General features: G+C 45.7%; 1 protein-coding gene across 1 annotated transcript in view; it reads left to right on the top strand.

Moving 5' to 3' along the window:
- MAP3K9 (mitogen-activated protein kinase kinase kinase 9) overlaps positions 1-17,751 on the top strand; it is a 76,843-nt gene that overhangs the window by 46,076 nt on the left and 13,016 nt on the right. The window contains exons 4-8 of the mRNA XM_006184066.3: positions 6,649-6,797; positions 7,748-7,923; positions 12,268-12,508; positions 14,214-14,336; positions 15,635-15,788. Of these exons, the coding sequence (XP_006184128.2) occupies positions 6,649-6,797; positions 7,748-7,923; positions 12,268-12,508; positions 14,214-14,336; positions 15,635-15,788 (843 nt within the window). The remainder of the gene's footprint in view (positions 1-6,648; positions 6,798-7,747; positions 7,924-12,267; positions 12,509-14,213; positions 14,337-15,634; positions 15,789-17,751) is intronic.

Genomic DNA, 17,751 nt, shown 5'->3' with positions numbered 1-17,751 from the left:
GGTAAGCTTTGAAACACAAGCATCTTTAATTTTGTTGAAGTCCAGTTTATCTGCTTTTTCTTTGATTGCTTGTGCTTTGGTTGCCATATCCAAGAAACCAAGGTTGTAAAGTTTTATACCTGTGTTTTCTTCTAAGAGATTTGTAATTTTAGCTCTTATATATAGGTCTTTGTTCCATTTTGATTTAATCTTTGTGGTCGGAGGTAGGGGTCCAACTTCATTCTTTTGCATGTAGCTCTCTAATTGCCCCTGTACCATTTGTTTAAAAGGCTATTTTTTTCCTCATTGAATTGTCTCAGCACCCTTGTCAGAAAGCAGATTACCTCAAATGTGAGGGTTTATTTCTGGACTCTCAATTCTACTCCATTGATCCATGTGTCTACTCTAATGCCAGCACCATCTGTTTTAAGAACCTTAGCTTTGTGTTAAGTTTGAAATTAGGACGTGTGAATCTTCCAATTTTATTCTTTTTCAAGATGATTTTGGCTATTCTGGGTGTCTCGAATTTCCATATGAATTTTAAGGTCATTTTGTCAATTTCTGAAAAATAGGCAGCTTGGATTTTGATAGGGATTGTGTTAAATCTATCAGTCACTTTGGGAAATACTGCTATCTAAATAATAAATCTTCCAATCCATGAACGTGGGATATCTTTCTATTTATTTAGACCTCCTTTAATTTCTTTCAGTGATGTTTTGTTACTTCTGTATATTGAATCTTATTTCACCACACATTAATTACAGGGTGAAGTAGCTATTGTCAAGAAAAGGGTTTCCCTTCCTTAAGATATCTGACCCACTCTCATTAGGTTGAGCTGTATACTTGCATCTGACTGCTTTTGACCCACAAAAACAGTAATTTCATACACCTCAACATAACACTATCATTGCTTGACTGTAGGCTAATGAGATTAGTTAATATAGTAATTAAGCTAAGCTGCTGTTACAAAGAGACCTACAGATGGTAGAAGTGTATCTCTTTTTCAAGGAGCAGTCCAGCCTGTGCAGGCTGGTGGGGCAGCTCTGCACCGTGAGATCATTCAAGAACTCAGATTCTTACAGGGCTCCTCAGCATATGGTTCTGTCCAGATGGCTACATCTGAGTGACAGTTACTTCTGCAGAAGTATTATAATTATACTCTACAGAAAATGGGGGAAAGATAGCTTATCCATGGCAAGCAGCTTGTCTTTAATTTGGAGATGACTATGAAAGTAGATATTATTATTTGCATTTTACAGATGAGGTAACTGAGGCTTAGATGATTTAAGTCAGTTGTTTCGGTTCACCCAGGTGTTAGAGGTAAAGCTGTGACTTGAACTACATATGTATCCCTTGAAACTGTGCTTTGTAGCCGTGTCACCATCTATATACTTTTTTTTAAATCGAAGTTTAGTTGATTTACAACGTTGTGTCAGTTTCTGGTTTACAGCATATTGATTCAGTTACACATATATATACAAATATTCTTTGTATGCTTTTCATTATAGGTTATTATAAGATTGAATATAGTTCCTTGTGCTAAACAGTAGGATCTTGTTGTTTATTTTATATGTAGTAGTTAGTATCCTCAAATCCCAGATGCCTAATTTATCCCCTTACTCTGCCTTTGCCCCCCTGGTAACCATAAGTTTGTTTTCTATGTCTGAGAGTCTGTTTCTGTTTTGTAAATAAGGTCACTTGTGTGTGCCATTTTTTTAGGTTCTTCATATAAGCAATATCATATGGTGTTTGTATTTCTCTGACTTACTTCACTTAGTATGATAATCTCTAGGTCCATCTATGTTGCTGCAAATGGCATTATTTCATTCTTTCTGGTGGCTGAATAATATTCCAGTGTGTGTGTGTGTGTGTGTGTGTGTGTGTGTGTGTCTGTACCACATCTTCTTTATCATTCATCTGTTGATGGACATTTAGGTTGCTTTCATGTCTTGGCTACTGTACATGGTGCTGCTGTGGACATTGGGGTCATGTGTCTTTTTGAATTAAGGGTTTCCTCCAGATCATCTGTATACTCTTATTCCTGTACTTTGGGCACCCTCTTCCAGAGTGATTGGCCCATCATGTTGGGGACCCAGCTGGACATCCCAGAAAGGACCAAAACATGCCTAGGAACTTGCAGCAAAGCTGGTTCCCAAATTGACTTGTTAATTCATTTACTCCTGCAAGAAATGTTTGTTGAATACTTACTTACTCTGTGTTGTGGGCTCATTTTCCACTGCATAACAGAAAGACCAGACACCAAGGCAACAGTCTTTTGCAGAAAGAAAAAGGATTCATTGTAGGGCAGCCAAATAAGGGGACAGGAAGCGATGCTTAGATCTGTCTCCTCAGTCTATCGCTGTTGAGTGGGATATTTATTGTGGAAGTTTGGAATAAGAGGGGGAGTGGGCTGGGAAACGTTTGGTGGAAAGTAAGTTTTAAGTTTCCGGAGTGCTCTGTGTAGGCCCGGCTGTTCATCATGCCACTTCATGCGCCTTACAGGGGCCGTCAGCAGGTTGTTTCCATATCTGTCGGTTCCCTGGTGTTCTGCAAAACAAGCTTGGTGTTCTCCACGGATCATTTCATTTCTATCTTCCTTCTACCTTATGGGCCCTGAGTGTGTAAAGCACAGAGGTGGTTTCAGTGTCAGGTACTGGGCTAAGCCCGAGTCCCACCCCCATCCCCTCCCCTCCCCACCCCCCCGGAACTCATCCAGGGCCTTGGGCCTCTGAGCCTCTGCTCTTGCAGGGTGCCCAGGGGCAGCTGAGTCTGACTCACTATTCTTCTCTGGGCCTCCTCCATCCATGCTGTGATAGAGGCAGGGTGGGAATGGCCCAGATCCTCAACGACAGAGCTTCCCAGTCTGCTTGGATTTCAGACCGCCTCAGAGGGAGCTTCCTTTCCCTTGGGTTGTGCTGTGTTGTGCGTGTGCAGGGAGAGCCGTGGCCACAGCCAGAGGCTGTCGTGCTGTAGTGGCTTCCTGCCTGTTGTGTGTGGGTTGAGGTGGAGGCATTTGCATTTTGAATGTAGTACAGCATGAACGTATTGCCATGTGAATAGGTATTTATTATGTCAGTAAATACATTAATGTACGTATTACATAAAAAGTTAACAAATATATCATCATCAGAAAAGCCATCCTGGTCCAGCACAGGCGCAGAATTGCTGCACCTTCAGTTGGAAAGAGTTGCTGTTCATTCTCATGTTTTTCTTGACTTTGAAAATTAAAAACTCCCCCTCCCCCACCTCTGACATTACCAGCCGGTGGAGAGGATCAGTGCACCTCTGGGGGTGGTTAATTACTGACACAGGGTTTGGGGTTAGGCCGTGCGGACTTGGGAAATCACTGGCAGCACTGTGGGAGCCTCTGGTCCCCTCCCAGGCAGGGTGGCCACGTAGTAGGGACTCTGAGGCAGTTTTAGCTGAGCTGGTACTTTGGAGCTGCTTGTAAACAGTCTTGAACCAGGAGGGCAAGAAAGTAGGCTAAACCCGAGGTAAATCATGCGGACTTCGACTGTCCCCCTCTCCCTGGGGCTCAGACCCATCTAACGTGTATTTCTCCAGCCCTGTTTTTGGACTCTGTTCTGCCAAAGGGACAGCAAGCCTCCATTTACATCACCCACCTTGCGTTATAAAAATCCAGAGGAACGTTGGCAAAGGAACACCTTGGCTGTTTAGTCATCCCAAGAAAGGCTTCTTCCCTGAGTGCCAGCCCTCCACGGGGCCCTCACCACGCACATTCTCGTTTCAACCCTTTCCAAGGGGAAGCTCACAGTGTTTACCAGCCAGAGGTGGCAGTTTCAGGATGAAGAGTAGTTGCTGTTGTTCATTCCTGCAACTAACTGTTCCGTGAGGTAGGGGTTGCGGTCTCTGCTGCACAGATGAGGAAACTGAGGTTTGGAGAGGCAAACTTGCTTTCCTGGGGTCACGCAGCTGTAAGTGGTAAAGCAGGCATTTGACTCAAATCTAAGTCTTTCTTGAGCAGCAGTCCTCCCACTGCCCTTTGCTGTTGAGCCCTTCAAACAGAGTGGAATGCCCTGAGCAAAAGAACACGCCAGGGGAGAGCGGAGCTGGGAGCAGAAGGTCCCCTGGCTCCTCCTCCTTCCAAGTGGCCTCCACTGCCTGGGGCTCCTCGTGAAAACCATCACAGACGGCTGCCTTGTACAGGGAAGTACATCCAATACCTTGTAAGAACCTATAATGAAAGAGAATTTGGAAAAGAATGTATACTTATGTATAACTAAATCACTGTGCAGTACACCAGAAACTAACACAATGTTGTAAATCAACTGCACTTCAATAAAAATAAGAAAAAAGAGAAAACCGTCATGGAGGGGACACGAGGACACAAACAGGTCACGTGTCTGCATCTTTGAAAACACCTTGTCTTACCAGGCAGTTAGGCTTGGGACACTGGCTGTCTTTTTCTGGCTGGAAGAAACGGGTTTGGGGAACCTTGGGGTTTTGCCCCTCAGGGTGGGGGTGGGTGCTAATGCCAGGAGCAGGTGACTGAAGATGGGAGTTGCTCTAACCTGGAGTTGAGTCAGCAGCGCTGAGAGCTCTAGCTCACTGGGTGGAAGGTACCCAGCACGACCGCTGTCTGGACAAGTGACGTTAAAGGTTTGGCAGGAGGTGTCCTGGCGCAGTTATCTGGGGCTTACTCTTGGGTACCCAGTGCAGCTCGCACGACCGTTTAACTGTGCACTCACTCCTCTGCCCACCCACCGTCTCATTCACTGGATGAGGACCTACACCACCAGAGCCTGGGCAAGGCCTGAGAATGCAGATTAAAAGCTACTGCCCTTTGGGAGCCCATAGGCCAGTAAACAAACAACTAGGATACACAGCAGCCCAAACGAGGGCTTAGTAACATGTGGGGGTGTCAGGGAAGGCTTCCTAAAGTGTCCAGTTGTTCCCGTCAGCCTCAGACTAACATCCAGCTTCTTGTCATGACCAGACCTGCAACTGCCAGTCTACCACGCTGGGTTTTTTTTTTTTTCCTGTCAAAATACATAAAGAAAATGGTAGTATTTGGAGGGCTCACTGGGGGAAGGCCATTGTCCAAGGAGACAGGCGAGTCCACACTGAGGGTCTATGTGTAGAGACTCCTGGGATGCCCTGTCATGTCGGTGGGCACATTCCTCTCCTTTGTGTCTGTTCAGCCCTGTCTCTGGAGCGCTGGCCCTTCTCTCACTCAGCAGTCACAGTTTTGCTCAGCGTTTAGCTGCCCCCTGCCCCCATCCTGGTCTGGTCTATGTGCCCCTCCTCTGTGCCCCGTAGTGTCTCTGTTGTGACTCCTCTCTCCAAATTCTAATTGATGCTTTTTCTATTCCTCCCACTCATCTCTTTTTGGATAAGATCTGTGTCTTTTATCCTGTATCCCAGTGGTTGGCATTGAGTCTGACGCATAGTAAATATTTGGTAGTTGTTTAAAATGAATGAATAAATAGTGGTGCATTTGAATCAGATCTTGAAAGAGGATTATAGTTTGCCAGCAGAGAAATGATAGAAGGGCATTCTAGAGGGAAAGAATTGAGAACTGGTCCAGGTCCATGATGATTTACTCTGTATATGCCCTTAATACATGTTGCTGAACCTATTTAAAACTTGCTTTCCTCATCTGCAAAATGATGATAATACTTGTCTTGTAGGTTTTTTGTGGGGATTCAAGATGATGTTTGCGAGTATCTTAGCATGCTGCACATTCAAGGTGCCGTAATAAAATAATTACTGAGTGTTAAAACTAATACGTCTTCTTGTTGGTTGTAAACTACAGATGAGTATTACCAAAATGTTGAGGTTTGTGTTGAAAATGTAAGGAGAGCCACTCTTCCATCAGTTCATGGCCTTATGATTTCTGGTCCTGACTTATTCCTAGAAGGAGTCAGCGCTATATGAGTTTGCCTGGTTCTAATTTTGAATTCGTAGAATAGTTATTCCACTAAGCTTTGTACTCCCCATTCTATGCCTCAGGACACGTGAGAACTTCTTCATGTGGACTTGAAAGATCGGGCGATGACTCTGAAGCCCTCACAGCCAGCTGATGGGCTGTTCTGTCCATCAATACACCCTTGTGAAATTTTCCCTTTTGAATTAGACAGAGGTCACCATGAAGGATGCACTCATGCTGATCGAGGGCAGGAATCTGCTGAACCGAACAGGTGTTGAAAGAGATCTTTCACAGGAGCAAAATCTGTTTGTCCTAGGTGGTCATCTCTCTGCTCTCCTAAAGCTAAAAGAATGTGTCTGTAGCTGCAGCTGAAGTTTTCTTGAAGCAGGAAAAGCATGTCCCTGGGAGGCTGCCTCTTCTCCCAGCTCATTACATTCACAGCAGCAACAACGAAATCGCTGTGTCCGTCAAGCACTAATTTAAATGCTAGAGTAGCACATTTAATTTCTCACTACAACCTGGTGAGATGGCTCGAGTTACTTGAGCTTTGCAGGTGAGGAATTTGTGGAACAAGACTGAAACCCAGTGTGCTTGACTCTGGGGTTTTTGCTTACAGCCAGTAGCCCTTATGGTCTCCCTTTTGTGTTACCTCAGTGCATCCGGTTTGTTAATCTCCCTCCGTGTTGGAGAGGAGGTGGGATGCTCGTCAGAGCCTGACGAGCTGTTTGCCTGAAGTTGCATCCGTGGTTTGTCACGTGGCTTCTGTCTTCTTTCCTTAGCTACGGGGTGCTGCTCTGGGAGCTGCTGACCGGTGAGGTGCCCTTCCGAGGAATCGATGGCTTAGCAGTTGCTTATGGGGTGGCCATGAACAAGCTCTCCCTTCCTATTCCTTCCACGTGCCCGGAACCTTTTGCCAAACTCATGGAAGGTAAGTGACACCCTGGCTGGAACAGGACTGGAGACCGTTTACCTTTCTGCCAGCAGTTGATAGGTTTTTGGCCAGTTCTGCAGGATCAGTAAATGGAAGAGGAGATGAAGTATTACTCACTCCGGGAGGAACCCCATGGGTGGCTGGAAAGAGCTGCTTTGAGACAGTGTCAGCCCCTGCAGCACTGATGTCCCGGATGTCACTTCTGTTCATCTGTAGTGACTGTAGAACTTACCCTAGTGACTAAAGCCTGCTGTCCAGAACTTCAGAATATTATTGCTTAATACAAAGTAAGAAGGTATAGCAGCTTTTATTTTGGGACCTCTGAGTGTCTTCCTTGTGGAAACGAAGAACATTTGAGAAGAAAGGAGTTCTAAAAGTCATCTAGTCAAACCCTGTCATTTTCTAAGTGAGGAATCCTAAGCTGTGAGTAGCTGAATGGATAGGTGGCTGTTCCTTTAGTTAGTGGCTGAGCTGACAGCAGATAGAATTCACTTTTCTTGACTCCTACACCAGGGCTTTCCATCCTCACCTTCTCATCAGCCCGTTGAGGTGGGAAAGGGTAGCTCACTTATTTATGGGAAACTGCGACCCAAGGTGTAGTTCCCCATTGTAAGGGCTGGAATCACGTAGCAACTTGATAAACTGTGGTAGTTGTACTTCATGCGAGAAAACTCTCGGGACTTGCTTTTCTTGTGCTAACTGAATGGTCAGAATGGGACGGGTGCAGAACTGTTGTGTTTTGCTTCCAGTTTCACTCTGGATGGTTGTGATGTTGGGCAGCTTGCTTTATGTCCTGAGCCCCGTTTGGGGTTCCCTAAATCCCAGTCTGTGTTTCTAGAAGGAGAAATGAGAGGTGGTTTTCTGACAAACGAGGTCACGTCATCTCCTGAGTCTTACGTTTGCCTCTGTCTGTTCGCGCTTTCTCTTGACTCGTGTGTTCCGTGCAGATTGCTGGAATACCGACCCCCATTCACGACCATCTTTCACCAATATCCTGGACCAGCTGACTACCATAGAGGAGTCTGGTTTCTTTGAAATGCCCAAGGACTCCTTCCACTGCCTGCAGGATGACTGGAAACATGAGATTCAGGAGATGTTTGACCAACTCAGGGCCAAAGAAAAGGTAAGAAGGAGAAGCAGAAGGCACGCATTGAATCAGGGGAACTTCTCCACTGGGGCCTCTGGGCAGATTCCGACACGACCGCCTTTCTGTTTGGTTTGCGATAACAGGGTAGCTCTTTCCTTCCTGGCTTTACATGGAGAGTTCTCCAGGCCTCAGGTGTGACCTGAGATGATACAGAATTCTTTCTTTTTGGGAGGTGGCAGGACTATGTAGGGTGAGTCATGAGTCCAGAGCTCTCCTCACAGAGCGTCTGCTGGGCAAGTACCCTGAAAAGACTAGAGGGTGCTAGAAAGGGGTCTTGGTTGTGCAGTGGACTTCTGGATGGGGGTTAACCTGATACGGGGATACTTCAGCCTTGAGAGCAGTTGTCAGAATATCCTGCCAGTGTCTTTTGGTATCAGAATCAGAAACAGCATATAGGCTAAAAATACCATGGGCCTGAAATTGTTTGGCATTTTTCATGTTTTTATGAAAAGGGCTCAAAGTCTAAACCAGCTGAGGAGGTCAGAGACTCGTAGCCCACAAGAGACCTGCCTTGTGGTTGGGTGACCAGCCCCCAGATGGCTCCTCTCTACACCCAGACTGTCCAGCTAACAGTCAGTGTCCAGGCAGATGAAGTGCATCAAAGCAGCTACATCGCTTAAACTGCAGGGCCTGTAGCTAGAGGCGTGAGGGATGTCCATGGATATAGACCTGGTTCATTTTTCCCTTTCCTTCTCACTCCCTACTGTGGGAATTTGGGAAGCAACATGATAATATTGGCATCTAAAATTATCTTTATGACCTCCCACAAATAATATAAATGATAATAGTAGTAGCTAAGACTGTCTTTATGGCTTCCCAGTTCTTACACTTGGAGATTCTGGTGAGACGTTTTCGTCCTTTTTATTCTGGAAGTCTTATGGTCCCTGCTACCAGCTTGTTTGGCAGGTGCTATTGTCTTTTTCATCTCAGAGGTGAGGGTCAGTGACTTGTCTAAAGTCACACAGCTAGTAAATGAGAAAGCAGAATCTGGAATCAGGGTCTTCTGATTCCCAGACCATCTTATTTCCAGTATCATTGTTGTGTCCCTAAACAAATGACTTAAAAATCATATCTGGAGCTGATTGGAAAATGAAAGTCTTTTGATGCAACGCAGCAATCCTAAACCTGGTTCTGTTTGGCAAGTCAAGGATCACTTCTGCAGGGGAGTGGAATGCGCTTATGACAGTTCTTCAGGGACCCAGCAGGAGAGGAGGTAGATCTGCACTGATCATTGGGTAGAATGATTAAAAGAGACTATTGCTATTACTAATTCTAGTCCAACTAGAAAAATCCCAGAGTTCCTGGCCTTTTTTTTTTTTTAAGATTGCTAAATCACTGACTCTTGGTTATTTCTTTTGATTGAAGAAATTATAAAGGTACCAGCGAATAAGAAAAATGAAGATTGGATTTTGTCAGTAAGTAGTTACTAGGAAAAGTCAAACCCATGCTCATAATAGCTAACGTAGAGCATGTACCATGTGCCATGCTCTGTTATAAGTAATTTGTATGAATTCTTATATAACCTTACATAATAAGATAATAATATCTTACATAATACATCCCTGTGATTTTGGCGCTGTTAACTCCATATTACGTATGATACCCATGTTAACTGGCCCAAGGCCGCAGATCAGACAGTTTGTTCCAGAGTCCTTGCCCTTAACCCCAATGCTATAATGCCCCTCCATTATAAGGTTTGGAGTTGGGCAATGAGGGTAAGATGAATAATGAGCTTTCTCTCTGGAGAGTGTCCTCATAAATCACTGTATGTGGAAGATAGGAGTTGCATACTATGAAATTGATCCCTAACTGGGTGTTTCACAAGAGGGGGATTTAGCATGTTGGAGGGTCTTCCAGGTGTATGGTGTCATAGGCGAGTACTCCATAAATGTCCTGGTTCCCTGTGTGACACAGCTCATCCTTCAGGTTGGCTCAGCCTACTGCTTCTACGTATGTGATGATGGATTGGCCTCTGGGCTGGGGTTCGAGTTAACTTAGAGGAAGGAGCTTAGACCCAAGCCATTCCTTAGACACGAGCAGGCAGGAGCGAGGACATAGGAAGGCTGAGATTAGCTTGAACTTTCCCACTTTCCCATTTAGCAGCAGAATTAACCAGCCAGGCATGGTTTTTCTAAATCTTCCGTGTGGTTTTATTCTCCTGCTGGTGAAAACAAAGCAGTAGGCCAGGGAGGCCAAGTACTTAAAGGGCACACAGGAATGAATCTCTTTGGGGCTTATTTCATCAAAGAAGGAAAAGTTCAAAAGTTCAAGCTCATTTCTCAGGCACTTGTGATGAATCTGTGTTCCCTTAAAGAAGGATTGCATTTATCAAATTGTCTTCTTTCTCCTTCTTCCTTTCATTCATTGACTCAGCAGTTATTAAGCAACTACTGAGCACCTACTGTGTACCAGACAGCTTTCACAGGTGCTAATCCTTTTCTCATTTCACTTCTTTCTATCACTTTTGTAGTTATTTTGATATTCTCTTGAGAATGACAAGCGAGTCAAATGAAAAACTGCTTTCGTCAGAATATTTTATTCTGAAGTGGGGGGTATAGCTCAGTGGTAAAGTGCATGCCTAGCGTGCACGAGGTCCTGGGCCGCAGCACCTCCATTAAAAAAATAAATTAAAAAAAAATTTTTTTAATGATATTTTATTTCCATTTTGTCTGTCTTGGGCTCTCTCCCTGCTGTTCTGCTTCCCCGTATGTGTTTACTTACTTTTTTCCTAACTCGAGGTTCCATTTCTATGATATTTTGTTTTACTCCAGAATGACTTCCTAGAGCCGAGCGTTTCACTGAGAGTTTTAAGTTTTGACCACAGACGTGTTGCTCAGGTTGCTTTATTGAAAAAACTTCCCACTTTTTAGACGTGGTTCTCTCCGGTTACTGACGTGAAAGCGTCAAAAGTTCTGGTCCTCCTCTCCCACCCGACTTCAGTCCGAGGCCTCGGGGAACCAGGGGTAATGTTTTAGAGTCCAGGTTTGGTTTTTGTTTTGTTTTGTTTTGTTTAATTGGAGTATAGTCAGTTTACAATGTTGTGTCAATTTCTGGTGTACAGCATAATGTTTCCATCATATATATACATACATATGTTCCTTTTCATATTCATTACTACAAGATATTGAATATAGTTCCCTGTGCTGTACAGTAGAAACTTCTTGTTTCTCTATTTTATATATAGTCATTATTATCTGCAAATCTCAAAATCCTAATTTATCCCTTCCCACCCCCTTCCCTCCCGGTAACCATAAGTGTGTTTTCTATGTCTGTGAGGCTGTTTCTGTTTTCTAAACAAGTTCATTTGTGTCCTTTTTTTAGATTCCACATATGAGTGATATCATATGGTATTTTTCTCTCTCTCTCTGGCTTACTTTACTTAGAGTGATGCTCTCCAGATCTAGAGTCCAGGTTCTTAATTCTTATGCACATGCTTTGTTCTCTTTCCTGGGTTCTCTCTCGTTTCCTGATGCCATAACCCCCGCCCCTTCCCAGGACCTTCATGCTGAGCTCACTTGCAGATTCATGTGGAAGGACCAAGGGCAGCAGGGAAGAGGTTCTGCCCACCTCGTGTGGTGCTGCTTCTAGAGCAGGTGCCTGGCAAAGACTTCAGGAAACGTTCTCTCTTCTCTTTGCTGTGCTTTCTCGATCCTTCCAGAGCAAATGGTTGTCCTTTAAGAAGAAAGTTTAAACCACACGCCTCAGTGGATTCACTCACCAAGTGAACAAAGAATTAGACGACGTGCCTCACGAACCTTCTGAACAACTACCCCGGAAATATGTTTATTTTTATTTGAATGTTAGATGATGCCTGGAGGGTGATTCATTTACAGCAGGCCCAATTTAAGCTAGATCACATTAAGTTGGCCCTGGGTTTCTTTTTTCTTTTTCTTTTTCTTTTTTTTAATCTCCTTTATGTAACAGGGGAAAAAAATCAAAATAGAACCAGGACAGTAAAATATAAGTACACGATTCTGTTTTCAACCCAGACCCCCATCTTTTTCCTGGTCATAGGTAATCAATATATCAATAAATTTTAATCAGTAAATCAAGGGGCACTGGGGACTGTCAGCCCCTGTGGCTACTCCAGCTATATCCTCAGGATGGCTCTTCTGAGCCTCCCTTTCCTTACCGGTCAGGGTGGTCAGGTGTTCAATTGCCAACTAACTGTTGAGCTCCCCCGTCTCTGCCGGGGACTTGAAGTGTGGGGCATTGGAGGAGAGCTCTCCAGGTTGCCTGGGGCACTGCCCCGCCTCCCCGGAGGCTAGCCCCCTTTGCACGGAGCGCCCCACTCCTCTCTGATGTTCCCCGTGCCGGCAGGAGCTCCGCACCTGGGAGGAGGAGCTGACACGGGCCGCGCTCCAGCAGAAGAACCAGGAGGAGCTGCTGCGGCGCCGGGAGCAGGAGCTGGCCGAGCGGGAGATCGACATCCTGGAACGTGAGCTCAACATCATCATCCACCAGCTGTGCCAGGAGAAGCCCCGGGTGAAGAAACGCAAGGGCAAGTTCAGGAAGAGCCGGCTGAAGCTCAAGGACGGAAACCGCATCAGCCTCCCTTCCGGTTGGTGGCCAGGGAGCTGCTGGGAGCGGGACGCGGGGCTGCTGGGCAGTGATTTGTGGGAACCAGGGCCTGAGCTTGGGAACATGAGACGCTGGGTCTCAACGTGGAGCTTGTTGGAAACGGGCCATGGGAAGACTGGCCTGCTGAAAAGCTCCCCCATTCCAGGGGCATTTTGGAGCGAGACTGTACACACTGTGAAGGGAAGACAGTGACTGTGATGGACCCAACAGGCAGGCGCGGTCCAGGATGCTGGAAGCACGGTCATCACACAGGCACATCTCACTTTAGGCAAACCTGGAGAAGGAAGCATGTATTTGGGAGGGAAGAAATTCCAGGGTGTGTTGTGGGTGTGTGTGACAAGAGAGCTCTTGGCTCCGCAAAATAATTCATCTCAGGGTTTCTTTAAATAATTAGTTTTCTGTGTGCAGTTGAGATTAAGATTAATGTTTAAGAACTTGATTTACACATAACCTTTCCAAAAGATAGCTAAACAGAGGTACATTTGTGGTCTGGACAGCCTTGGGAAAATGCAAAGAATGGGAATGCACGAGTTAGAATCTCTGTGGGGTGTAATGTACCCGTGGAGGGAGGGGAGTACTCAAGTGTGTGTTTATGAAGATAAAAAAGTTCATTGTGTTCTGAGTTTGTAAGGCCCCAGGAAGCAAGCTTATTAGAAGTGTGGGGAACCAAGGGAAAGCGGCTTAGTAGGAGCAGTAGTGGATGGTTTTAAGCACTAGAATGGTGGATTAGGTACAGATGGTGGAATTCATTTAGTGTAATTCAGTGAATGTGTTCCTATTGGTGCACAGTTTTTTCTTTTCAGACAACACAGTCTGTAAGTGCCCCTTGAGCACCTAGGACGTGCCAGCACCTTGCTGTATGTGGGGGAAGCAGACAGAAAAGCCGGAATACCCACCTTCAGGGAGATCGCAGTCTAGTAGGGGGACCTAGGTGCAAACATGCAGCTGTTTATCATACTCCTTTGACAGACAAGGAGAATGAAACTCAGAAACTCAGAGCTGGGCGTTTTACATTCCTCATACTACCCTGGAAGTGCCTTTGGGACAAGTCAGGATTTGGACCATTAACTGCATCTCCCTCACTTCCTAGTTTCCGTGGGTTAGTCCTTTTACCCTGCACTCAGTGAGGACCATGAGCCTCCCTGCTTTGGCCCCTGAGAAAAGAAGGCACATACTAATAGATTGAATGAGATGGAGAATTTGAAGTTAAATTTCCTAGAATAATCGACACAGTCTCGTGATATTATAAAAAAAAAAAAGAAACTCTTCTGAATATGTGCTTGCTACACCTGTGTACATCATATAGACTGCTTTATGAAATGAATTTTTCTTCTCTTCATACGTCCATCTTGCCACTTCCCTGTGGGAAAAAGGAATGATTCTGAAAGAGACCATTTCCCAGGTGAAAAGGAGCTTCTCAGGAAATGGGGCCTGTCCCTTGAGCCTGCCAGGAAGAGTCGGTTTTCTCATAGGGACTTTTTTTCGATAGAGGCATAGTTGATGTACAATGTTATATAAGGCTTCAGGTGTACAAAAGGGACTCACGATTTTTAAAGGTTATATTCCACATATAGTTCTAAAACATTGGCTGTGTTCCTGGTGTTGTGCTAGATACCCTTGCTCGTAGGAATCTGGATGTGGGGAGATTCTACCACACACACACATGTTTGCCTTTCCTCATGCAGACTTCCAGCACAAGTTCACGGTGCAGGCCTCCCCCACCATGGATAAAAGGAAAAGTCTCAGCAGCAGCCGCTCCAGCCCTCCGGCAAGCCCCACCATCATCCCGCGCCTCCGTGCCATCCAGTGTGAGACTGCTTCCCACGTTAGCTGGGGCCAGCACACTCCAGGGGCGCCCGTCCCCTGCTCGGTCCCGCCACCGGCTGGTCCAGGCTTGCTCCACCCACAGCTTCTGCCACCTCTCCTCCACGATGTGTCTATACGTGCACATGTGTACGCAGACCCTTAGCCCCGCCTCGTCTCTCTCCATGAACTTGACGCTGCCTCCTCTACCTCTCACTCTTAGTCAAGTACCAGCAGAGAGGTTTGTGGGATCGGCAGGACCTTTAGTGACTCACAGAGCAGTTTGGCCTGTGACGTAGGTACCCTTGCCGGAGGACCCTGTGTGATCTCTGCCATGTTTAGGGCATCGTGGTTTTTCTTTTGCCCCTGCTTCCCAGGAAAGGGCTTGGTCAGAATGCAGATCCTAATGAAATTGGCCAGATACTTTATGATAGGCCGAATCTGAACCGATTTTATTTTTTGGCAGTGTTTATTTAAAAGAATTTATACATACACAAACACACATGTGTACATATGTATATTGCATGTGTGTGTGTGTGTCCTAATTTAACAATAGAGAGATTTTATTCAAAAAAATTAGCCAGAATGTGGATTTCTGGCTTTCTTTGAAAAATCAAATCAGTGGATTCCCTTTTTCTTGTGCTCTGTTTTGCCCAAGTCTCCTCAACTCCCTGTTTTTTGGTGACTGACTCACTCCACTCATTTATGGTATAAGCCCGGTCTCTGAAGCACTGGGTTTCAACTCTTGCTCTGAAGTATCAGGGTCAGAAAAAGGTTCTTCCTCTCCTGTCTGTTATGTTTCCCCAGGCCTGTTCTTCACCCTGTCCTCCTACCCCTGACTTCCTTCTCCATAGTCTTGAAATCCTGATTTTCTTCCTTTCTTACCGATATTTCTGTACTTCCTCATCTTCCTTGCCCCTTACCTTTTTTCTCTCCTACCTAATTCCTCACCTCCTCCTCCCGCCCCTGCCCCCCCAAGCCAGTTGCACCCAGCAACACGTTCCCTACATTGGATCTGCTTGAAGCTCCAATGACTGGCTGGCCTGAGCTCCTGCTGTGTGTGGGATTTGGGCCAGTCTGGGAGGTCTCCCCACACTGGGTACTTTGAGGGCTGAGTGAAGGGTGGCTGAGAAGTCCCTTACTTGCCTGGCTGGCTCCACTCGGGCCCAGAATTTTTAACAGGATCCAACTTCCTCCCTGCAGCTCCAGATGTATGCATGTGTGTGTCTGGTCGGGGAGAGGCTAGTTTTGGGGGGCCTCTCTGTCTGTTTTCCAGATTGCATCCGACCTTTGTTATTCACAGTGACACCAGGCGAAAGCAGCAAAACCTGGGGCCGGAGCTCTGTCATCCCGAAGGAGGAGGGGGAGGAGGAGGAGAAGAGGGCCCCGAAGAAGAAGGGACGGACGTGGGGGCCGAGTTCGCTCGGTCAGAAGGAGTTTGCCTCGGGAGACGAAGGGTAAGTGCCAGAGGATGGGAAACTCTTTCCCATGGAAAGATGGGTGCACCCTTTAAAAAATAGGATGTGAAGTACCTTTTCCTCTGTTGTGTGTTTCACTGCCTTCTAAGAAATTGCAAGCTTCTTGATCTTTATTATAGGGTTTTCCAATCTCCTTGTTCCCTGGAACCTCCTAGGACAGGGTCAGCATACTTTCTCCATAAAGGAGCAGATAATAAATATTTTAGGCTTGGTGGGCCACATGCTGTCTGTAGTAAATAACTGCAAGCCCACTGTGGTAGTGCAGAAGCAGCCGTGGACAGTACGAGATGCATGAGCGTGGCTGTGTTCCTGTAGAACTGTACAAAAACAAGTCATGGCAGGGTTTAGCCCCTGAGTTTTAGAGTTGGCCGACCCCTGGAGGCGTCCTATGCACAGTAGCAAGTAGCCCAAGCATTCGCCAGATGTGAGCAGTTCTGCTTGAGCGTCCTACGTGTACCTGGCTCTTCCCCTTAAAATGTCTGCCCGGGGAAAGAGAAGGAAGAGCAGAGATGGCAGGCTTCTTGACTAGAGGCTGACTCTGAAGCAGGGGCAGGCAGAATAACCCAGCCCTGGCGGTGCAGGCGGCCCTGACCCCACCCCTTAACCAAGCTTACGAACGTGAGTTCCTCCTCTGGGCAAAGCATACAGCGCACCTTGGTGCCTGGGATGTGGCTTGTGTCCTCGCCGTGGGCTTGTGGCCTGGGGGTCTCGATCCTTCACAGACCAGTTCCTTGTAGTGTAGTGGTGGAGAGCATTGGTGCATCCTGGCTCCACTGTGCCTAGCTGTCGACCTTGTTTTCTCATCTATAAAATGGGGATTATCTCTGTACCCACCTCGTGAAGTTGATATGAGTGTTAAGGTGGTCTTTGGGAAGTCCGTAGAAGATGGGCTGGCTCGTAGTAAGCATGTGTAAATACTCGCTATGACTTCCGTGCCTCTCATACATTCTAGTTCAGACCCCAGGAATGCACGTAAGGGGTTGTAGTTCTTATTCTTGGGGTCAGAATCTAGAACTATGTTTCTTGACTTTTTCAAGTGTGAGGGTGAGCAGCAGCCCCCTTCATCCTTTTCAGTGGCTTTCTAAAGAGTTTCTAAGGTTGACCATTAGACTTAGAAGTGCCCTGAACCTGTAACTGGCCTTGGTATTTCTCCAAATACTAAGATCTCATGTCCAAAATCTGTTTGCCCGTGTCAGATCTGACCTGAAGGTGAAAATAACAGTTCGGTTCAGGAAGGATGGACTCTTTGAAGCCGGGCTTTGGAAATCACTAGCTATCTTGGAATAGATGATTTAGATATGTAGGGCAAACTGCCTAAGCTCTGCAAGGATTCAGTGACTGAATCCTCAGGGACGGCCGATTGCTCTGCTGTACTAAGTTCAGTGGGAGCAGGCTCTCCTCAGTTTGTCCTTTGAGCCTTAGACTGGAGTAGGGTTGAGCTGAGGCCGAGGACCTCAGTCAGCCTGAGTCCTTTGGTATTTCTGACATTAGGGTGATTCCAGATGGGTTTTACCAGGTTGGCTCTGGATCCCAGTAGTTTCTATGGCTTTGCTTCATTTAAATGTCTTTTTAAATGTTTCTTTTTGTCTTGCTAGTAAATCAACTTTATTTTGTATTAAACAAAACATTAACTTTGGAGTTTTCTTCCTCCTTATGTAGATTTGTCCTCAAAACTTTTGAAGCAGTTCAAAATGTGTGACTTAATTTTTCATGATTCTTAACTCCTATTGAAGAAATAAGGAAAATCCACCCAGTCTTCAGAAAAGACTTCTTGAATGTTGGAAATTTTTGAGAACCTCTCTATGATCATATTTCTAATTTTAGTCCCTGTTGACTGAAGAAACTATGTAACGACAAAAAGCTATATTAAATTCAGGAATGTTAAGTGAATTTGCATCTCCATCCTTTTAAAAAATAGTACATATCCGTAGGAAACACATGC

This window comes from Camelus ferus, chromosome 6 (assembly GCF_009834535.1).
Source record: "Camelus ferus isolate YT-003-E chromosome 6, BCGSAC_Cfer_1.0, whole genome shotgun sequence".
Classification (NCBI taxonomy): domain Eukaryota; kingdom Metazoa; phylum Chordata; class Mammalia; order Artiodactyla; family Camelidae; genus Camelus; species Camelus ferus.
This window is presented reverse-complemented; position numbering and strand designations above follow the sequence as displayed.